At 39.4% G+C, this 21,809-nt stretch overlaps 1 protein-coding gene across 1 annotated transcript; it reads left to right on the forward strand.

Moving 5' to 3' along the window:
- Window positions 1-50: 50 nt before the first annotated feature.
- zdhhc18b (zDHHC palmitoyltransferase 18b) lies at window positions 51-16,370 on the forward strand. The gene is made up of 9 exons (XM_080863884.1): window positions 51-876; window positions 1,503-1,663; window positions 5,111-5,260; window positions 5,414-5,551; window positions 5,777-5,828; window positions 6,260-6,362; window positions 6,784-6,893; window positions 7,459-7,561; window positions 13,627-16,370. The coding sequence occupies exons 1-9, from the start codon at window positions 626-628 to the stop codon at window positions 13,981-13,983; spliced, it is 1,425 nt and encodes a 474-aa protein (XP_080720010.1). The 5' UTR covers window positions 51-625; the 3' UTR covers window positions 13,984-16,370.
- The last annotated feature ends 5,439 nt before the right edge of the window (window positions 16,371-21,809 follow it).

Genomic DNA, 21,809 nt, shown 5'->3' on the forward strand with positions numbered 1-21,809 from the left:
GAAAGAAAACCAACCGGAAATACTACATTTCTTTGCGTTTACTTTGACAACACGGCTCGTTTTATGGCAACGTAGCTAAACAGCAGGTAGTCACGAATGTGTCAGGACTCCTCCTAGTAGAGCGATATGCATTAAAAATAACAAAGTTTTTGTGTTACATGTCATTTACTCATAAAGGACCGCCGGAGCTTAGCATAAAGGCCGGCAATAATCTATAAGTCGAGGAAGCTAACAAGCTAGCAGTGGTAATAGCACTTTGGATTTACTGTTGTTAAATAACTCCGCAGCTGGATGAGCTTGCTAGGATGAATGGGAAAGCTAAGAAGCTAACGATGGTCATTGTGTTATAGGTTGGATTTGTGCTGTCTTTTTGGAGATAAACTTTTATAAATAATAAATTAGGAGTTATGAGAATAAACAGATATGTAATTTCGAGCACGGGGTCTCGTGGTTATTTACAGCTGGATATCCTCGGTGTGGGATTAGCTTATTTTCTCCTTGGAAAGACGACATTCGCTCCTTTCAGCTACCTCAAAATACACGGGAGTCGGTGATGCTGTCGGTCGCTGGACAAATGCACCGGGTGTCCGAACTAGGACAGAGCGGCCAGACTCCGTTATAAACAATGAAAAACTGCGAGTATCAACAAATAGACCCGCAAGCACTTCCGACGCCCACCCCGACCCCTCAGCCTCATCATGGGAATGACACGGAGAAGAAGAAGGAGCCGAGAAGACCCAGGAGAAAGTGGGAAGTTTTCCCCGGAAAGAATCGCTTCTACTGCGATGGACGGATCATAGTGGCCCGACAGAGTGGGGTCCTTCCCCTTACCCTGGGTCTCATCCTCGTCACAAGTGGTTTATTTTTTATATTTGAGTGAGTTCGTCTTATATTATATGGTTCTGTAATACTGATTGCGAGTTCCGTTCAAAAGTTGTCCACAGATGATACAAAGCTGCTTTTTAATCGATATTTTAATGAACTGAGCCCTGTCTGGCGCATCAAATCTGTTTTATTTATTTATATTGTTTGTCTGTTTGTTTGTTTTTTCCAAAAGCAAGAGACTCGCTAACATACAGTTGGACTTAGCAGGATGATATTTAATGATGCAGATTGCTCAAAAAAACAAAGCAAAACAAAAAAAAAATACTGACCAAAGCGCATTTTTGACCCTGCACTGTATCGATATTTGTTTTAACCTGTGTGTTGCAATTATGTTTATTTTTAATGTTTTTTTTCTTAATATTTGAAGCTAAGTGCACATTTTTAAGAAGTAGTGCTTAATAATAGAAACAAGATTCTTTCTGCCACAGTAGAGTGAAAATGTGTTCAGTCTTCTGGGAGTTTTATGGCAATTAAAAGAGTTGAATGTTAATTAAAATTAGATCCATCAGTGAGTTAAAGAAAAGAAGAAGGTAGGCTCAGTTATATGTGACAGAACATTGTCTGCATCTTTTCCCAGTGTGCCTTGGTAATTACCCCTGCCTGTGTTTGTTTCTCAGTTGTCCATTCCTGGTCAAACACCTGACCAGCTGCATACCTGTTATTGGAGGAGTCCTCTTTGTGTTTGTGCTCATCACCTTGCTCCAGACCAGCTTCACCGACCCCGGCATCCTGCCCAGAGCAACACCAGATGAGGCTGCAGACATTGAGAAACAGATTGGTAATGTCTAACAGCTGCACTAGTAACTATGAGGTTGTCTGCAAGGCCTTTGAATTTGACGTCCCGAATTGTTTCCTACAGACTGACATTCTGTTGGAAACACTGCTGGATAATAGGAGGAGTGGGGCTATATGCACTTGAGTGTACTGTGCGCTAAACATCAGTCTCTGGGGCTGAAAAGGCTTAAATGCCCAATATCTGCAGTTCCTCAAATAGCCACTGGAGGCAAACTCCAAAAACAAGCCAACCCAATGGTGGCACTGAGAGGTCAAATGGACTGCAACTCAAGAAAAAGCCTGCATATAGAAAAATGCAGTAAAAGCACTCAAAATAAAACACAAGTGTTTCTGAGAAGGTGATAACATGACAGACTAGCTGTGGCTGTAACGAAAACCAAAACATGCGATTTATACACATGAATCGTGATTAGATAGCAAGATACATTTAAAATTGCCTCTATAGTTCCCCCCCTCATAATAACTCCATGGTGGATGGATTTTTGTATACAGTGCTTAACAAATGTATTAGACCAGCTGTCATAAAAACAGAAAACACAAATATTTTAGAAATTTGTCAAAAACTTGTTAAAAAAAGTAAAAACATAATATTATTTATTATCCATATTTTTATATCCAAATCAGAGAAGAAGTCAGAAGTGAATCAAACATTAGATTCAACCATTAAAACAATTTTTTTTTCTGTTCAGGAATTCAACTAAATAGCTAATTTGGCATCTCAATAAAAAAGAATAAAGGTGGATTAACATTGCAGAAATACAAAAAGGGATTTTGGTAAGCAGCTGTGAGGCATCTGTAGCATAAACCTTACACTGGGTGGTGTAAGGCTTTCTAATTATCAGCATACTGGTGGTAGGGACATGACCCTCTTGATTGATATGTCTTCTGATACAGAGAACTGTAGTCGATACATCTCGCCTTCACTACCTTTTGGTGTGTTTTCTGGTTGTTTCATATGATTGTTTGATAAATAATGTGCCTTCTTGTAAAGTACAGCCCGTCTAAGAAGTTTGTGCTTCGGATTTGGTGAGTAATATTTTAGTCTGTGCTGTGCTAGCAGATATAAGTGTGTTTGTTGTACGCGTGCAGTTTATGTAAGTAGCCTGCTAATCAAGCATGCTAGCATTAGTTGGTAACCTAGCACCCTGTTATACAGATTCTGTCAAACAAGAATGATAAGAATTGTTCTTAATAAATCAGCCATGTTGGTAATGATGGTGCTCACTGAGACACATATGGAAAAGGAAAAATTAGTCACCAAATATACTTGGTTGGCCTAAAATCTGTGTGCAGGAAATGCTGTCCAGTGTTGTCACATTTTTTCTCTTTTGGGATATTTCTGCACTGTGTTTTGGCTCTAAAGTTTCGTATAGGACGGGGAATCTTACCCATAAACCAGTACTGCTTAAACACAGGTTATTTTATTCCAAGTTATTGAAGAGTCAGTGGCCTTGACTTTGTTTTGATTAAAACACCATTCATAGTTTCAAGAGAATGAAAGCGCTGTTCTGGTGTGGCTAATTATTTATTCTGGAATCACACATGCGCGTACATTTTAATGGCTCAGTCACAATTTAAAATTCTTCAGGTCATTTTAATGATGCGGAAGTCATCAAGACATAAAAGAACATAAGTGGAATTTGCTGTGTAATAAACGTCATGTTGGCACGTTGAAAAGTGTCTGCTGCCTTCTAATTTTGGTCTGAAGTTTTCACTAGATTTTATACAGATTTATTTTCCCCAATCTTTCACACCTCAGACCTGTTCAAAGCTCATCAGTTATGTTCACTGTCAGTTTTATGCCATGCCAATATTATTTTTACTTTCCATATGACTTGCATCGTTATAATGACCTGCATGTCTAAAGCTGGCTTTCTGTGCACTTTGGAAACTCCTACTCATGACCAGAGTTTAGGCAGTGGTGATGTAAGATCCACATGTTATCCAACTGAACTGTACTACAGCTATTTTTGAAATGAAGATTCTGGCGTGACTGTTGAACATTTATTTGGGCCCCAATGTTTCAGGAAAGATTCTGGAAAGCTCTCTTGTGTAGCTTCTTAGTTTGAATTAGTGCACGGTTTAGTATGGTATGGAATGGATGACACCGACTATTGTAAAAAAAATAAATAAATAAAGAAAAAACCCCCATAAGGAACCATCTGTAAGTTGCGCAAAAAGAATAGCGGGTATTTCTTTTTTTTCTATTATTTTTCTCATGTTGGTCAACCTCTCAGGCACAGTGTCCAAGTTACTGGGAAAGAGTTTTTGCAGGTTAGTCATTTTGTGAAAGATGACACATCATTTTCCATCTGCTGTTACGAGCTGCACACCTGACACCAGATGTCTTTCTGCTCAGGCTATTATTGGGCTATAATCCACCCCTCGCCCTGAGTAAGAGTGGATAAAAGCGCAAGTTGTTACAACCCAGTGAAGTGGTCAGACCTGATTTTACAAGGATGTGAAGTGTGACAGAAAATGATTATAGGTTGAAATTGTGTACATTAAAACAGGATTCATACGTACACTATGCTTCATTGATTGACAGTGGGAGTACCTGACATCTGGGGTGTCTTTGCTAGTGGGATAGTCAAAGCAGTAACAGCTAGCCATTAACAAGGCAAGCTAATTGAGCTTTAATGATCACTTAGCATGAGTCACACTAACTGCCTGTTGCTAATGTTCTCCATTTTCATGCTGAATTACACAAACTTCCTTTATATTTTAATAACACGATGTGATGGATGGATTTGATTGGCTGCCATGGTGCTGGCATTGGAGAACTTTCTCAACTTTTAAGTGCAAGCACTGAAAGCAAAACAAAGGTCCAGATTCACAGTTTAGTTGTGCACTGCATTTAAAGTCAATGAGAGGTGTGGGGATTGAAGTTTGAAATGCAAATGTGTAAATCCCTGTTTTGTGTGCATGGAGACTCTCCAGGCACTCCAGGTTCTTCAAACTGCCCATAGACACAAGAAGTGTTCAGGTTCATTTGTGTTTCAAAATTGGCTGTAGGTTTGAATATGAGTATGAATGTTTGGCTCCATGTTCTAGCCCTGCGACACACTGGCCACCTGTCCAGGGTGCACTCCCCCTTTCCCTGTGGGTTCAAGTCTGTAGCAGTGATTGAGGGAAAACTTTTTGAAATGATCTTTTAGAGCAATCTTCAAAAGGTTTTTAATGAGAAGCTCAAAGTACTGACCAGAGATGCGTGCAGCCCTAATGATGTGCACGCATTGCTGATAATGTGATGGTATCCATTCACACTTTTATCGTGCTTTAAAGTGGTTTGTGAATGTGACACTTGTAAGTTTGCTGCCATGACTTTGATGGAAGTGGAAACTCGATGCTTACTGCAGCAATAACTGCACACCTACCTTAGATTTAAAGCACAACACTGTGTCCCTATTTTCACTGTTCTTCTCTGTAGACAACACTGGAAACACCAGCTATCGACCTCCGCCTCGCACCAAGGAAGTGCTAATCAATCAGCAGGTGGTGAAGCTCAAGTACTGCTTCACCTGCAAGATGTTCCGCCCTCCGCGCACCTCCCACTGCAGCCTGTGTGACAACTGTGTGGGTGAGCTGTGAACACACAGCGACACTGACATTTACAACCCATAAATAATAAAAAGAGGCTTCACAGAGCTGCAGAGAGCACACTTTTATATAGCTCAGTGCTCTAGAGTTTTTTTTAACATTCCTAAAATGTGAGTTGATCACTGTCTTTCAGAGAGATTCGACCATCACTGCCCCTGGGTTGGGAACTGTGTAGGGAAACGTAACTATCGGTTTTTCTACACCTTCATCGTGTCGCTCTCCTTCCTGACGGCGTTCATCTTCGGCTGTGTGACCACACACCTAGCACTGAGTATGTGGTTTTGCTCTGATCTGCAGGTGTTTCATGCTTGGGAAGTAGTCGGCTTCAAATAGCACCTGCTTGTTTGTTTTGTTTCATTCGGACTGCCAGGCGTGGTTCACAACAGCAGAGCAGTTTAATGTCTGACAAAAGCCATATACGTGGATCAGCTCGGTCATTTCCCACACAAATTAAATTTTATCATCCTGAAATCCTGCTCACTTTCCTCTTTTTCAGGAGCTCAGGGCGGGAAGGGCCTAGTGTTTGCGCTTCAGGAGAGTCCGGGGAGATATCCTGTACCGAATAAGATTTTTTTACTCAAAAAACACAGTCAGTGACAGAAGTCGGATGAAAATCAGTCAGCTTGCATATGTATATATAACATATACATAGACACCATTGCCATCTGTGATCATTTTTCTTATTTGTACTGTTTTTAACCGTGTTTTTCTTCACTTTATATTAGGAAACAAAAATTACTGTAATCCGTAGGGAAGTACAGACTGAGGCTTTCTGGGCTGATATCAGGTTCTAAATAACAATTTGGCAAATATCCAGTGCTCGAATGGGGATATGTTTTAGTTGATTAGCTGTTGTTATGTCTTATATATTTCTGGGATTGTGCCAGTGAAACAAATTTGGCACAATTTTCAAGCCTTTTGTTTTTTCTTGTGTAGCCAGTGTTTTGATAACTTTGCTTTCCTTGACTCAGTCTTTCACTGCAGTGGAGCTGGTGATATGTTTCTTTTCAGTTTGGTCCATTTTGGGCCTCTCAGGCTTCCATACATACCTGGTTGCTTCCAATCTTACCACTAACGAAGACGTGAGTACCCAAAGCTGCTTTTATGACTCAGTTTGTTAGACGACATCATGTTATTTTGTTCATTTTGTGATGCTTGTTAAATCAAAGAAAATATACTCTGTATGTAATTTGTAAATATATTTAATATTAATTTTCTGTTAGTGTGGAAGTATATTTAACATTAGAATACTTTTAATTAACAATAACAATAGTAACAACAACACAAATATTAATACTAATATTTTGTTAGTAGTAAGGGAAATCTTGCAGATACTTTTGTATTCACAAAGTGAACAAACTCTACTTCCAAAATAATGTGTTTGGGGAAAAACATGTCATATGTTTTATATCAGAATCAGATCAGAATCAGAAAGACTTTATTTATCCCCAAGGGGCAATTATATGTGATTTGTTTTTATTTTTTATATTTATATTTTTTTAGATTAAAGGCTCCTGGTCAGGGAAGAGTGGAGAAGATGTTACAAACCCATACAGTCATAAAAACATCTTTATCAACTGTTGCTCGGTGCTTTGTGCGCCCATGCCGCCAAGGTTGGTCCTCTTTATGAATTACTCCTTCCATCATTAAATCTTTAATATCGAGTCCAAGTAACAAAGAGAGATGCTTGTGAGGATCCTTGTATATTAGTTTTAGCTATTTTATTACTAATGGGCTGTTTAAGATGGTGCATATTTCATTTGCAAGCATGCATACTTTATGAAAGAAGCAATCACTGATAATTTTTAATAAGTTTGTATGAGTTGATAAAGAGAGTGCAGTACTAATAAACCTGTAGCAATAGCAATCAGCTGGATTGTGGCTATTTTTGAATTACAGAGCTTCAGTTCATTGTTTAATTGCAATTTAGTTTTATGTGTGTAAGTAGCAGCAGTTTAGTTGTCTCAACCACTTACTATTACAAGATAAAGAGTCTCAGATGGAAAACCAGACAGCCAAGAGAGTAAGTAGTTGGAGATGGCGGGGAGGAAGAATTCCTAATTCTTAATCTGTGATGTGCGTTCTGCATTCATGACAAAGATGACAAGATATTGGTATTAATGGCGGAACATCCTCGCCTCATAACCTGAACATTCGTATCTTTCTGTGCCATTTCAGCTTGATTGACAGACGGGGTTTCCTGCCGGCAGATGAGTCTGCCCAGACTGGCAGTGCTGACATCGAGCTGCCCACCCTGGCCGCTAAAAGCGAGATAAATGTGGTAGGAGCTGCTTTTGCATTGCAGAAATCCCCCTCTCCCGTGCCTGCACCCTGTGACTGCCACCAAAACTCTTTCTGTGCCTGAGAGAAACCTCGTTGCCTGCTGTAGCCCCAACCCAGCATCTGTTTGCTGCCTGTTGTTGACTGTCATGTAAAGGTTTGGTGTATTAACACTCTAGTCAGAGGTTTATCGCACAGTATTATGCCTCTTATTGGAAGTTAAAGGGATAGTTGAACGTTATGGCGCATTTGTTTGGTTTGGTTGGTGGAGTTTAAAAAAATGTTTTTTCTATTATTCTATTTCCTATTCTAGTAAAGAGCTGCAATGTTTTTAGCTCAGTTTTACTTATTAATTTATTATGATTATGAAAAACAGATAGGGTACTAGTTAGGAGTACTTACTTGCCACTCAACACCTGTTTTGGTTTTAAACCGAAAGCTGAAGGACCTAGAAGAACATCAAATGAAGAGAATGTATTTGGGGGCTTTTGAAGCAGTACAATCAAAGTTTGAAGACTGCTTAAACTGGGTTACTTTATACATTTTTAATATTTTATGACATTATTACATATCAACATTATTTTGAAACTGAGTTGTCCTATCTTTAAGAACTCCTTATTAACTAAATATAAAAAAAATTAGAGAAGTCTGTTTATGGTCTGTGTGTTTGAAAGATGAGAGCAGTAGTGGTAGACAAGTATTTTGGATTTTTAAATTGCTAACTGTCATTATTGGTGTTCCTATACTGGTTAGACTCTACAAAGGACAAACTATTCTATTTGTTATATTCTACTAATTCTAATGGTTGCCAAACCATGTTTGTATTGATATATACTGAGGTGTCAAAACTCATCATTAAGGGTAGAGGGGGATGTCATCAAATGCAAGAGTTAAAGGAAGAGTCGGGGGAGGGATATAATATTTTTATAAATGATCGAGGGGGCACAACCACACATGGACAACCATTCACACCTATGGGAAATTTAGAGTTTCCAGTTAACCTATCCCTACTAAGTGCATGTCTTTGGACTGCGGGAGGAAGCCGGAGTACCCGGAGAACACCCACGGAAACACAGGGAGAACATGCAAACTCCACACAGAAAGACCCTGGGCCCGACCTTCTTGCTGTGAGGCAACAGTGCTAACCACTGTGCCACCGTGCTGCTCATACATGATTTATGACTTCGTAGAGTGACCACTAGAGGTATGTTAATTGTCACGAAGTCCCTGCCCTGAGGTCTGCTGCTAGCAGGACTCTTTGAATTGCGCATTACTGAATAATTATTAAGTTGAATTGTCAAAGACGCAGACAATTAAATTAAAAAAAAGAAAAAAACTCATAAAGACCATAATTTTTGTTGAAGGCATATCTTAGAAATATAGATGACAAACATGAAAAAGTAGCTCTAATGTCCAGGTTTAAATAAGAGAACTAATGATGCTTTGGCAGGTGCGTATTTTAATTCAGGAAATAGTCAACTGGGGTCCTGCTGCTGTTTTTTTTTTTTTTTTTTAAACTTGAACTACTTTGTTAAAGTGTAATTTAATATGGTGTCTTTAGCTGTTGTTCAGCCATGTCTACCTCATGGAAATGCACACATAAAATTCTTCTTGTGCTATTTTTAATAGAGAGTACTACTCTCTGTATGCACATTTTTCCTCAGTGTTTACTTCTATGCAGTATCGTGTGCCAGCTCCGGGTGTTTAGAGAGCAGGAGATGTAAGAAGTGTTTCCAGCTCCTCCTCACAGAGCATCTCTCTTGCTGTTCTCTCTGACAGCAAGGGATATAAAAAGATACTTGAAGTGTTTTTAAGCCAGTTTTGTTTACAAGACTTGCCCAGAGTTCAGATAGAGTTGCAATCTGAGCCTCAATATATTCACATATCGCGTAGTACAGTGAGAGTCAGTTGAAGCTGGAGTCTTGTGTCTTTGAGTGTGTATAAGCTAGCCTTTTGAAGTCAGTTGAAAAGCTGGTGACGCTGTAAAGAAAGCTATTTCTGTAACAGCGGTTTGTAAATTTGAGTGTGTGCTGTTTGTTTTCTCCTGTCATGTCTGTCTGCATATAAAAGGTTAAAATGCCAAAAGATTTGTGACGAGGGAAGCTCCTCATGTCCTTCATCTCTTGCTTCCCGTCATGCCTTTGTTTCATTTTTACGTGTTTGGTTTTTTTTTTACGACGTTTCAGTTTTTAGTATCTGTAATGTATAACATAAAATTTTTGTCCATGCAGTTCATCATGTGTTGTCATTTTTCATTTTGTTTCCATCCATCATCACCGTTTTCCTATCACAGTACAAGGAGACATACTTTTCTATATTTTTCCTACGAGACAAACCCAGAATCAGTCCCTCCCTGTGTGTCTGCTCACCCAGTGCTGACTCACTGTTCTCTGTGTGGTGTGTCTCTGTGCCTGCGTCCCTCCACCAACACTAGGAGGAGAAGTGTCTGGACTTTGCTCTGTCCTGCACTGGCTGATTAGCCGCTGTTAGAGCAAAGAAAAGCGAGCCTTGAGCTTGGTAAGCCTGTATAGAGAAAGGGAGAGTGAGTGCAGACAGCCTGTGGCCGCCGTTGTCTTTGCATGCCCCTTTGCTGGGCTGCTTTACTCCCGCATGGCTTTAACCATTGCCAATGTTAAATGCATTGAAGTGTATAATTGATCCCAGTAAAGGGTGCATAGTTACGGATCAAACAACTCTCTTGTGCTAACCACCAGACTGTTTAAAGACTGACAAAAACAACTGTAGGAAGATGTTCATTCAGAGGTCAGTGAAACATAATGACAGCCATTAAACCAGCTTCTTAAGGAATGAACTGCAGGGCTTTAACAGTGCTTAGAGACTTCCCATGTGTGTATAATTTTTAGGTTTAGGGGTGGAAACAGTGTTGAAATATACCCATATGGTGACAGCACATTTTCTCGACCCTGAATTATACGTAGCGTATAAACTTTGAATACAAACTAGCATATGGAGAAAAAAAAAAAGGTTTAGCATTTAAATGAAAAATTTTCCAGAGCTTATGCTGTTAAAATTCATTCATTTGTCAGACTAATTTACATTCAAGGCTAAAGAAGCAAATTCGGGTGAATAGTTGCATTTAAAAAGTGCCCAAAGCAACATTTTATACTAAGAAATGATCAGTTCATGTAAAACGGGTTGCTCATAGTATCAAATATTATCACCAAACTGAACTTCCAGTCAGTTCTGTGCAGTTTAACAGCTCCTTTCAGCTCACTCTTTTGGTTTTACTGGTCTTAGTTTGGCTGAGCTAACTGCTACTTTATATTTTCATTGTGTGTTAAATTGCTTTAGTAATAAAAGGTACTTTTTAAAAGTACATTTGCATGCTTATAAAGATCCCAGCCAATCTCTGTTTAATTCGGTGTTTTTTATTTGGCGTCAGTTTAAAGCAAAGCATCTCAAGGCAGGTATGTTTATAAGGTAAAGACTGTGTAACGTTACAGAGTGGGATAAAAACATCTGCCAACAAGCAGAAAGAAGTCAGGTTCAGGGTCTGCTGCTGTACTTGTAAACATTTACTGTTTTGAGCTACTGAACCTTTAATCTCAGTTCAGATCAACTTGGATGTGTCAGCTTGAAAATGTAAACCTTTAAATTGCAAAGAACCCACCACACAAATGCACGCTTGATAATGGATGCATTAACAGAGCCAATGCATCCAATCACTTCCCTTTAGCCAGCTTGTCCCAGTGGTCACTCATTGTATACTGTATATATATTGTATGTCTGTATATTACAGACAAGAGTTTTTCACATAAACCACAATTATAAAAGTTTATAAAGCATTTACTGAAGACCACTGACTGTAAACAATGCTCTGTTTTATCGTTTTGGTCGGGACGTCTTCGTCTGCAGATGGTTTAAAAAGCATAGAAGATGTTTGTTAAACTTCAACATCTCCCAGAAGAATCTTACAGTTTGTTTTCTCAGTGTAAAGCCTGACCTGAGTCTGATCCTTTGGGCAAGCGTGCAGGGATAGTGATATGGAGTTCTCTTTAATGGATCCAGCATGACGCGTAAGAAGCATCCACACTGGAAGAGCTAGCAGTGATGATACCGTAAAAGATGGACTTATCTTCCTGTTCTGAGAAATGAAGCCTTTAAGAGGACGTGAAACACTACACGTAAAAAGGCTAATCTACATCACGGAGCCCTGCTCTCAAAAACTGTCTGCGAGTCTAGTCACGTTTGTTAAATTCTTTACAGCTAACGGCCGGATTTTCCCATTTCAGTGCAGGAAGCCAAATAATGAAAAGCCAATTACTGCGAAAGAGACAGACAGTGAAAGTGGACAGTATATCCTCGGTTTCTTAACGTAAAACTCATTGTTGCAGCCAGGGACAGCACAAAAGTGATCCCCTTAAACCACAGCTGTCAAACTCCAGTCCTCAAGGGCCGGTGTCCTGAAACCTTTCTGAGTACCTGCTGCAACACACCTGAATAACATTAGGTCATTAGCAAGACTGTAGAACTTGACTGCACGATGAGGTGGCAATTCAGCCTTTTGATTCATGTTACAGCAGCTTATGAGTGAATGAAAATGGTGCAATAACAGTACAAGCTTTCAAACACTTACACTTATTTAAAATTGCTTGAGTAGGGTTAGGGGTTGCCACCTCAACATGCACTCAAGTTCTATAGAGTCTTGCTAATGACCTAATGTTATTCAGTTGTGTTGCAGCAGGGACATATTTAAACGTTTTGGGACACCGGCCCTCGAGGACTGGAGTTTGACACACCTGCCTTAAACTCATTTTTAGTTTTGGTGTTGTTATTTTTTGGTGGCACGGTGGTTAGCACTGTTGCTGCACAGCAAGAAGGTCCTGAGTTCAATTCCACCATCAGGCCGGGGTCTTTCTGTGTGGAGTTTGCATGTTCTCCCCGTGTTTGCGTGGGTTTCTTCCGGGTACTCCGGCTTCCTCCCACCGCCCAAAGACATGCAGTTTGTGGGGATAGGTTAATTGATTAATCCAAATTGCCCATACGTGTGAATGTGGGAGTGAATATGAGCGCAAATGGTTGTCTGTCCCTGTGTGTTGGCCCTGTGACAGACTGGCGACCTGTCCAGGGTGTACCCTGCCTCTCGCCCTATGAGAGCTGTGATAGGCTCCAGCGCCCCCGTGACCCTGAAAAGGATAAGCGGAAGCAAATGGATGGATAATGTTGTTATTTTTCTCTGAGTTATCGATTCTATGGGCTCAGTCACTCATTTTGGGAACTTGTAAATTTTGGTCATATAAGGGTCAAAAAGCAGGATTATCCAGAGTGCGCTCATTGGCTAAGGACATGTGCTGTTTGAACATGTTCTCCTCAAGGCTTCATAAAAGAATCTCACAAAACAGTCAGTGATGTCATAGTCACTATGTTCATCTTTTATGATATTTATGACAATAATGTGGGAACCAGAAGTAACAGAATATCAATGACATTCAGCAACTTTAACAGCGACAGGCAAAATAACTGCTGATGACATAAAGTGGCCAGGTTCTGAGTTAGACTTCTTACATTCTACTTGAAAGGTGGAAACGACTACCAGCGAGAGTGAAGGATACGGTTGACTGACATATGATGGAATGCTTTTAATGTTCACTAGTGACCAGTCGTCAGTGATGAAGCCACAGGCACCAAGCAAACTGCTTCTTGTGTGGACGCCCTGTTAAAGTCTGAATATTCTGGCAGCTGCTACTTAAACTTCATCAATCCTTTTTTAGAACCAGCTCTTGCAAACTATCACGCTTTGTTTTAGTGCCATTCTAAAAGTTTGGTGTAATAAATAAACAGGCTTCTTGGGCTAAATCAAATATGAAATGTGACTGGCCAGGTTCAATGTGCATGCCTATGCATGTCTGTGGCATGAAATATTTTGGATATCCTGCTTGAGATCACGTGTGGATCCTGCTTGCACTCCTAGTTGGCCTTTGACTCATGTTATATTTGCTGAAGTAATTTCAGAGACTGATGTGTTCCCTGTTAATATCACTAGCTTGTTTTGTCACTTGTTTTATTACTTTTTTTTACTTCCTCTTTCTTGCACTGCCCTTGCAGTGCACACAGGGAACTAAAGGTCTGCTAGAATCGGCTGCGCTTTCTCCGCTCCTGTCCACCTCGTGTCCTCAGGGGAAACCTCAGAATGCTCATTCCTGCCCAGAAACCAGCCCAGCGTTGAACTCTGACCCCACATTGGAGTTCTCTAAAGGCTGCAGGGGTAACCATACGTCCAGCTCCCATGGCGATACTTCTCGTCCACGTCACACCAAAGCTCGCTCAAAGAAATGCAGACGAGAGGCTCTGCATATTCCCAACCCTGCATTTGATGTCCCAGTTTCCCCTACCTCTCCGGACGCTGCCCCTGACTCCAAAGCCAGGAGCCACAAAGGAGGCAGCCTCACCCCATTGCACTGACTGTCTTGAATGATGTTTTTCACAAGTCAAACACTGTTTGAGGCTTGCATGCTGTAACACAGTCAGATCCAAGTTATATGATTTTTTTTGTTTGGTTATTCCTGTTGGTTCTCTGAAACTCCAGGAGCGTTGAAGATGTTTGGTCACTGAGTAAGACAATCACAGTGGAAATAGGACAGATTTGATGAAGAGGATTCTAGATGCAACATAGCGTTGGTGTAGAGAAAAGTTCTAAGAAGGTTTGTGAGCCGTAGATTCTTGTGTAAAAAAACAAATTTACCAGCATGTCAGATTTCACCAAATTTGTGAAACAGCGGCTTTAATGTATCAGGTGGATGGAAGCTCTGAATTGTGTATATCTATAAAGAGAGGATCCTTGAAGGGAAAATCCACCCAAAAATGTTCACATCTCAAGCTGTACAGGCAGTGATTAATGGAACAAGTCGCAGGACTCGTTGACTAAAGCACTGTCCTCAAAACACTTTCATGTGGAATCACCCGTTTAGCTCACTGGGTTAAGCAGGCAACCCATTTGCCTCAAGACATGTCTTCCCCCTGGTTTTCTCCCAGGCTTCCTGTCTTCTCTTTGCTCTCCTATTGCAATATAATCCATATAATCTGGTACAGAATTTATATGGAGTAAATATTTAGTCACCACAGCCACCACAGGTGGGTAAGGTTTGGCCACCCCTTCTGCCCAGTAAGTGTGAAACGGCAATGTCTGCAAAAGAGCCTTTACTGTGCAGTGGTTGAAATATCTAATTTATTCATTTGGATTGTTGTAGGGCTTTAGGGGTATGCCTGCTCTGTTCCACCACCTGTCATTGTCTGTTCTGCTAATTTAAATCTCTGAACTGGATCTCTGGGCTGTGTTTGAGGAGGTGATTCTTTTTGGAACATTTTTAATTAATTATTAATACTCTTAATAAGCTTTTGTTTCAGTTTTACTATAGGGAAGTTATTCTTCTGTTACTTGACACTTTTAAAAACTTTTTTTTTTTTTAAGTTTTACATAAAAATGCTTGTTATGCATGAGTCCTCATGGCATACCTTTCTACGGCAGTCATGCCTAAATGATTAGGAATGATTTGGTACATCTGGTAAGCAATCATTTGGTACTACAACAATCTGTAAAATGGGGAAACAAGAACTAGAAATAGGTTCTGAGCTCAACCTGCCCACCTCTTTAAAAACTATCTGGCTCTGTGGCTGCTTCCACTGGGTTTCAGTCTAACAGAACCTGAGGGTACCAAATGCAGAGATGGGGATATAACTGAACTATGCACTTGTTTTTTCCCCCCACATCTATAATAATGCAGGCAAAGATTTGGTCCACTGACCTTAGTGACATTGAATATTGGATTAATCATTCAAATCTATATGTAAAACACCTAATTTTTCACTGAAGGTGATGACTTTGTGTTCTAAAATAAGCAAAATGTGAATGTTGTTGTGTGGATTTTTCCGATGACCTTGCACAAACAGCACAGTGGATAAGATGTAAATCAGTTTAGTGGTGTGTACTGTTGTTCAGATCTTCGTGCTGTAAAAAGGAATTGAGTGCAACTGCATGGTCATGACTAAAAGGTGTATTTTATGATGTTTCTTTAAATGCATTCAAACATTGCACCATCTCAACACACCTTTTTGTAGGAAACCAGTGTTGTGTTTCAAAACTGAAACAGCATTACTGATTCCCGCTTGTATTCTTGTCACCATCACACAATGATTTAAAGCTCCTTTTCACATGTCCACCTCCTGCTCACACACCTTGTGTCAGTAATAGCAATACCTTCTGTCTTCTCCTTTCCCTAAAATTGTTTTTCTTTGTGCACTTTGACAAATCTGAGACTTGTGTGAATGGAGGATGTACTGGTTTGTTCTCAGGTGAAAGCTTTAGGTTAGGTATTCAATATGCAAGTTCAATGTGACATGTGTTCACACACATTGTGACCCGATGGCAATAGCTGCACAAGAGTGCAAAGACCCCAACTATCATGTACACACTGTCCGTCTATAGTTCACCTAAAGAGTGTCTGTGCAGCATCTGCTGTGTCAAAAGTCACCCCAACACCCTCAGTGACATCACTAAGTGAATGCGAGTGATGCATTTATTAGGAGAAACATACTGTACTGTATTTGTACCAACTGTAAGGTAAATTAAGCCAATGCTCCTGTCAAAATAAAGGAAAGAAAAATACAACTCACTGAACAATCTGTGTATTTTTTAAGCTGACCACAAGGTGGCACTGGTGGTCCGTGAGCGTGAACTGGAGTCAGTAAATCAGTCAGTGAGCCACTGTTTGGACAATTTGGTGTTTTGTTTCCTCTTAGATGTTTAATAAAACGGAAAATAATCAAAAGATTTTTCTTTTTTCCTCTTTGCAATGGAAAAAAAAGATCACAGTACCACATCTGTGCAATTAGTAAAAAAATAAATATACTGTAGAGAATTTGGTTTAGAAAACATTAAGTCTGATTTTCAGGTTCATGTGGAGCCATGTGCTACATAAAAGTTTATTCAATACAAAGTATGAAACTTTTTTGTATTGAATGAGTAAGTTCTGTTTTTCAGAATCGTGAAACAAGCATCAGAAGCAAACAAGCTTCTTTTATTTAAGTCACAATTCTACAGAAGGAACACTACGAATATTTTAAAATATGCTTAAAGGGCCAAAAGTAAAATACTCATTTTCAGTTTATTTATTTTATTGGATTATAACTGATTCCTTGATTTAAGTATTACTTTAATGTGTCAGTTGGAGAGGACTGTAATGATATATCCTATATAATCTTCCTGTTAAAAGGGAGTTTTTCCTTCCTACTGTTGCCAAAGTGCTTGCTCATAGGGGGTCATATGATTGTTGAGTTTTTCTCTGTATGTCTTATTGTAGAGTCTACCTTACAACATAAAGCACCTTGAAGCAACTGTTGTTGTAATTTGGCACTATATAAATAAAACTGAAATGAATTGAATATGCTAATGGATAATTTTCTATACTTATAAATGTCCTAATATCCTGTGATGTGATGCTGTATATTTTAAAATCTGCAAAAAAAGTAAAAAAACTATGCTGTGGAGTACCAAGTAGAATATTTTTCATTTAGTATAGTAGAAGTGGAAAGTAGAATAAAAAAAAAAAAAAAAATGCATAAGTTATTCTGTTTCACTGCCATTCAATGTCTGGTTTAGTCATATAGCAATAAATCACAAAACAATCACCTCAAAGTGCTTTCTACTGCATGGTAACCCTACAGTATTCTGAAGAAAATCCCAACGATTAAATCAGCACTTTGCAGTGTAGTAAGAAAAAACTCCCTTTTAGCAGGAAGAAACCTTCGGCAGTCCTAAGCTTGGGGAGGGGAAGTCATCTGCCACTACCATTTGGTGGGTGAGGAGAAAAGGAGAAACAAAAAGTGAGGATAGGGATCCAGAACAAAACACAGACTACAGTAAGAGAGAGTGAAGACAAAAGTTCAATGATGCACTTAACAGCAGAAAGCTCTGCCTCCCATTCTACTTTTAGAACTACGAGTCAGCCGGTAAGTCAGCCGAAGTGGTCTGTTGGGATAATATAGTACAATGAGAAGGATTTTAAATTTCAATTCTGGATTTAACGGGAAGCCAGCAAAGATAAAGTAATTACAGGGGAAATATGATCTCTCTTTCTAGTCCCCGTTAGTACTCTTGCTGCAGCTTTTTGGATTGACCAAAGATTGACTGAGAAAGCGGCATGAACTAGTTTTTCAGCATCACTCTGTGGCAGGATTAAAGAGATTGAACAGATGCAAGAAAGCAACCCTATATATATTTAATGTGTGTGTTGAAGAACATGTTGATTAAAAATGACACCAAGACTCCTCCAGTGTTACTGGAGGCCAAGGTAAGAATCTGGAGAGATACCATGTTTCCAAGATCTTTAAGACATGTCTGTTTATCTAACTGATTTGTGTCATTTGGCTTCATAGATAAAGCTGGGGATCATCTGCATAGTGATGACAATGTATGTTGCATTTTCTAAGTTTAGTGAAGTAGAACTGGTCCCAGCATAGAACCCAGTGAAACTCCTTGACTAACTGTCATGTGTCTAGAAGACTCTCCTTCTTCATGCGCAAATTGGAATTTATGAGCTGGATGCAATTTCAACTATTGCAGTGCATTTCCTTTAATACCTGCAATGTGTTTTGTTTAATGTGTTTGAATTATGCCTGGGATTTAAAGCTCGCTGATTTATTGCTTTCTTTTTATCCAGAGTCGTACACAGTAAGGATGTAAAACTATTAACAAGATCATCTATCTCTGTTGGAGTAAAGTTGGATTGTTGCTCTGGTTCACGTTGTTAATAGACCTCTCTGCACTGAATCTTACTTGTTATTAACCCCTGTCTCTCTTCCACAGCATGTTTTTATCCTGTCTTCCTTCTCTCTCCCCCGCCCCGCCCCTCCCTGAGCCTGGTTCTGCTGGAGGTTTCTTCCTGTCAAAAGGGAGTTTTTCCTTCCCACTGTCGCCAAAGTGTTTGCTCATAGGGGATCATATGATTGGTGGGTTTTTCTCTGTATGTTTTATAGGGTCCACCTTACAATATAAAGTGCCTTGAGGCGACTGTTGTTGTGATATTCTTTGTGAATATCTGTAACAAATAATTTTTTTTTATAGTAGTTAATCTTTTAGGTGGTCTGGGAGCAGATAGTCTCTAGAAGGGTAGGGTTTTGTGTCTAATGGCCATTATTCTGTTTAAATGAATTAGTCTCTATTAAAATTAATTGTTCAGTTTGTGAGTCCATGCTTATTGTAAGTGGTAACTGACTAAGGAAACAAACCTGAGATTAACTAACTAATTAAGAAATCAAGTGAAGACGTAAAGGCATATTAAATTTATATTGCAGTTCTCTAATTTGCTCTCATGTTATGGTGTTATGCAGTGTAAGATTAACACTGTGAGACATTAGTGTTGGGACACCAGGGAAGGCTGGACACACCTCTGAGCAAAACACAATGAAACAATGCTTAAAAGCCAGATTATCCAGTTGTGTCAGAAAAGGACTGGAGTTGAGTCTAGAGACAGAGAGAGAGAGATGAATGCAATTGTTGCTGTGTCTTCCTCTTTGTCACCAGCTTCCTCTGATCAGCCCTGGCTAACCTGTAGTTATATTTTTCTATTATCTTCAGCAGTTAATTGAATAAGCACATTGTAAGGTAAGGTTATATAGGAGATTTTAATCGCTGATCACTAAGACAATGATTAATTATAAAGGAATGCCACACTAATTATAAATGACAGAAAATATTTAATAGAAGAACAGCAGGTTGAAGCTGTGCTATGAAAGGAACCCAATCCAGATTAGTCAAGTGTGACATGCTTGGAGCAGATACCAATTGACCACTTTAGCCAGGGCCATGCTTGCAGGTACCTGATTGTCAGCACCTGGAGTACCAGAAGGTTAATAGGAGGATAAGCTGTTCATGGGCAAAACCCACAAACTCAACTTTGCTGTTCAACCCAAAAATCTATTTTCCTTTCAAATGTGGCACCATTTATGGTGAAATAAACAGCCTTTCTAACTGAATAAGATTTATTGTAAAGAAGCATTAAGTTTATATTATATTCCAGTCACCTTCAGGTCTTTCTCCCTTTGCATCTGGCCATTTAGTATTGCTAGAAATCGCTCACACTGTTGTGCTGATTCATGGTCAAATTAATTTAGATATTATGTCTGAATGAACATACAAAATCTGTAAGCATGGAGAGTTTTTGAAACAGATTATTTCTATTTACCATTTATAGCCCATTTGTATTCCAAGTTATGTTAACACAGAGAGTATAAAAGATGTGACGTCACCTAATGGAGCTGTCAAGTCCTGTTTTGAAGCCTTAAGATAAGATTTGCGGCGATCACCACCTTGGTTGCTAAAAGCCACATTTGATGAGAAGGAGTGATTCTAACTATGTAACTGCAGGTTATTAGCTAATGACTTTTGACTGACAAGTCAAACAGTGTGTAATTACATACCTCCAAAACCAGTGACTGAGCCCATAACCTTAGCAGGCAAGTATTTATAGAGGTCAAAATTAAAAGCTGTTTTTGCAGACTTTTTGGAAACTTGACATGTTTTTGTCAAAAATTTCCAAAGTGCTTTTTAAAACAAAAACAAAAACAAAGGAAAGATGGATATACAAAGTTCTCACAAACATTTCCAAATGTCAAGAACTGGAGTGAGAAGTATCATCAAGAAATTCAAAGAGAGCCAAACAATACACAACAAGCCTGGCAGAGGTAGGAAGCAAACTATTAGAAAGAATGTGGATAGAAACTTAGTTATAGATGTGAACAACTGCTGAGACACAAGATAACGACTGAGCCAAGTTCGTCTCAAAGATGACAATCAAAAGAACCCTGCACAAAATTGGACTATAAGGTTGCAGAACAAGAAAAACCTCTGCAGATGAACCACCTTCAAGCCCACCTGAAGAATGCTAAAGACAACCTGGAGAAAGATTATGCATACTGGAAGCACACCTTTGGGTCAGGTGAGACAGAACTATAGCTCTTTTGTCACAGAGATGCTGCTTATGTTTGAAAGCAGCATCTCTTTCAAACTATAAGCAGTCAGCTGACAGAAAAGTACAAATGGACATGACAGGACTTTCAGAACGATCTAAAAATAAATGAATGAATAACAGCCACATTGAAAAAGGTCATTGGTGCTTTATGAGATGAACAGTACTGAACTGTAAAATCATTGTCCCTGATCTTTGTAAGAGCTCCCAATCACTGTGATTTCAGCTTGAACGAAAATGCTAACAGAAGACTGATTACTGTTTCTGAATTTTGCAGACATGACCAGACAAACACTATCATCTCTTTAAGCCCTAGGCCAGTTTTAAAAATAGACTTTAACCTGAAAAAAAAAATCCCCTAAATTCATTCAGTAACAGATGCAAAACTGTGAGGGCCACAATGAGCAATCGTGCCAGGCCAGAGTTCATCTAAGGATATTGTTGATGAAAACTATAAATCGGAAATTCAAGAATTTGATGTACGTTGATTTAATGGAAAAGGTAACTCCTAAATTTAGGAAAGGTAAAAAATCTTTTAAAAAATTCTGGGATCCAAAAGTTCCAGACTCGAATGTTAATGGTAAATAGGCTGGTACTGGTACCACAGGCTGAACAGAGGGGACTGTATTTCACTCTCCAAGGCACGAAACAGTGGAGGTTGGTAGCCTTGAGATACTTCCAAAGGAGAAAAGCTTGTTGTAGAGAATATCCATGTTATGCCCAAACTCCAGCCAAAACAACTGGGTGCTCCAGGTGGAAGGGTTGGATGAGACAACACGCTGAAGGGCAGCTTCCACGTCCTGATTCAGGTGTTCTGTCTGGCCATTGGTCTGAAGTTGGAAACCAGAAGATACACTTATTTGTGCCCCCAAAGCTGTACAGAGCACCTTGCAAGTGAACTGATGGCCCCGATCAAAGACATTGTCACAGGGTATACCATGAAGTTAGAATACATGTTTAACTAGGATTGCTGCAGTCTGGAATGCTGTTGGAAGTTTGGGGACTGACAATAAGTTAGCTGCACTTTAGAAGGCTAGTCAAAATCCAACAGTGATCAAGGCAGTGTGAGCACAGGAAAAAGTGTGAATGAACTAGAGGCTGAGCTAACGATTCAGGGATGCATTTCTCCATAGCCTCTCTTTCAGGATGTCACATCCTGTTAAGGCAACTAGTGGAGAATGATACGAGATAGGAGGTCTATGGCACAGTCGCATGCCTGCCAGGAGGGAAAGCATGGTATTAAAGGAAAACTTCTGTTAAGTCATG

This window comes from Rhamphochromis sp. 'chilingali' (genome assembly GCF_963969265.1).
Source record: "Rhamphochromis sp. 'chilingali' genome assembly, chromosome: 17".
NCBI classification, from domain to species: Eukaryota; Metazoa; Chordata; class Actinopteri; order Cichliformes; family Cichlidae; genus Rhamphochromis; species Rhamphochromis sp. 'chilingali'.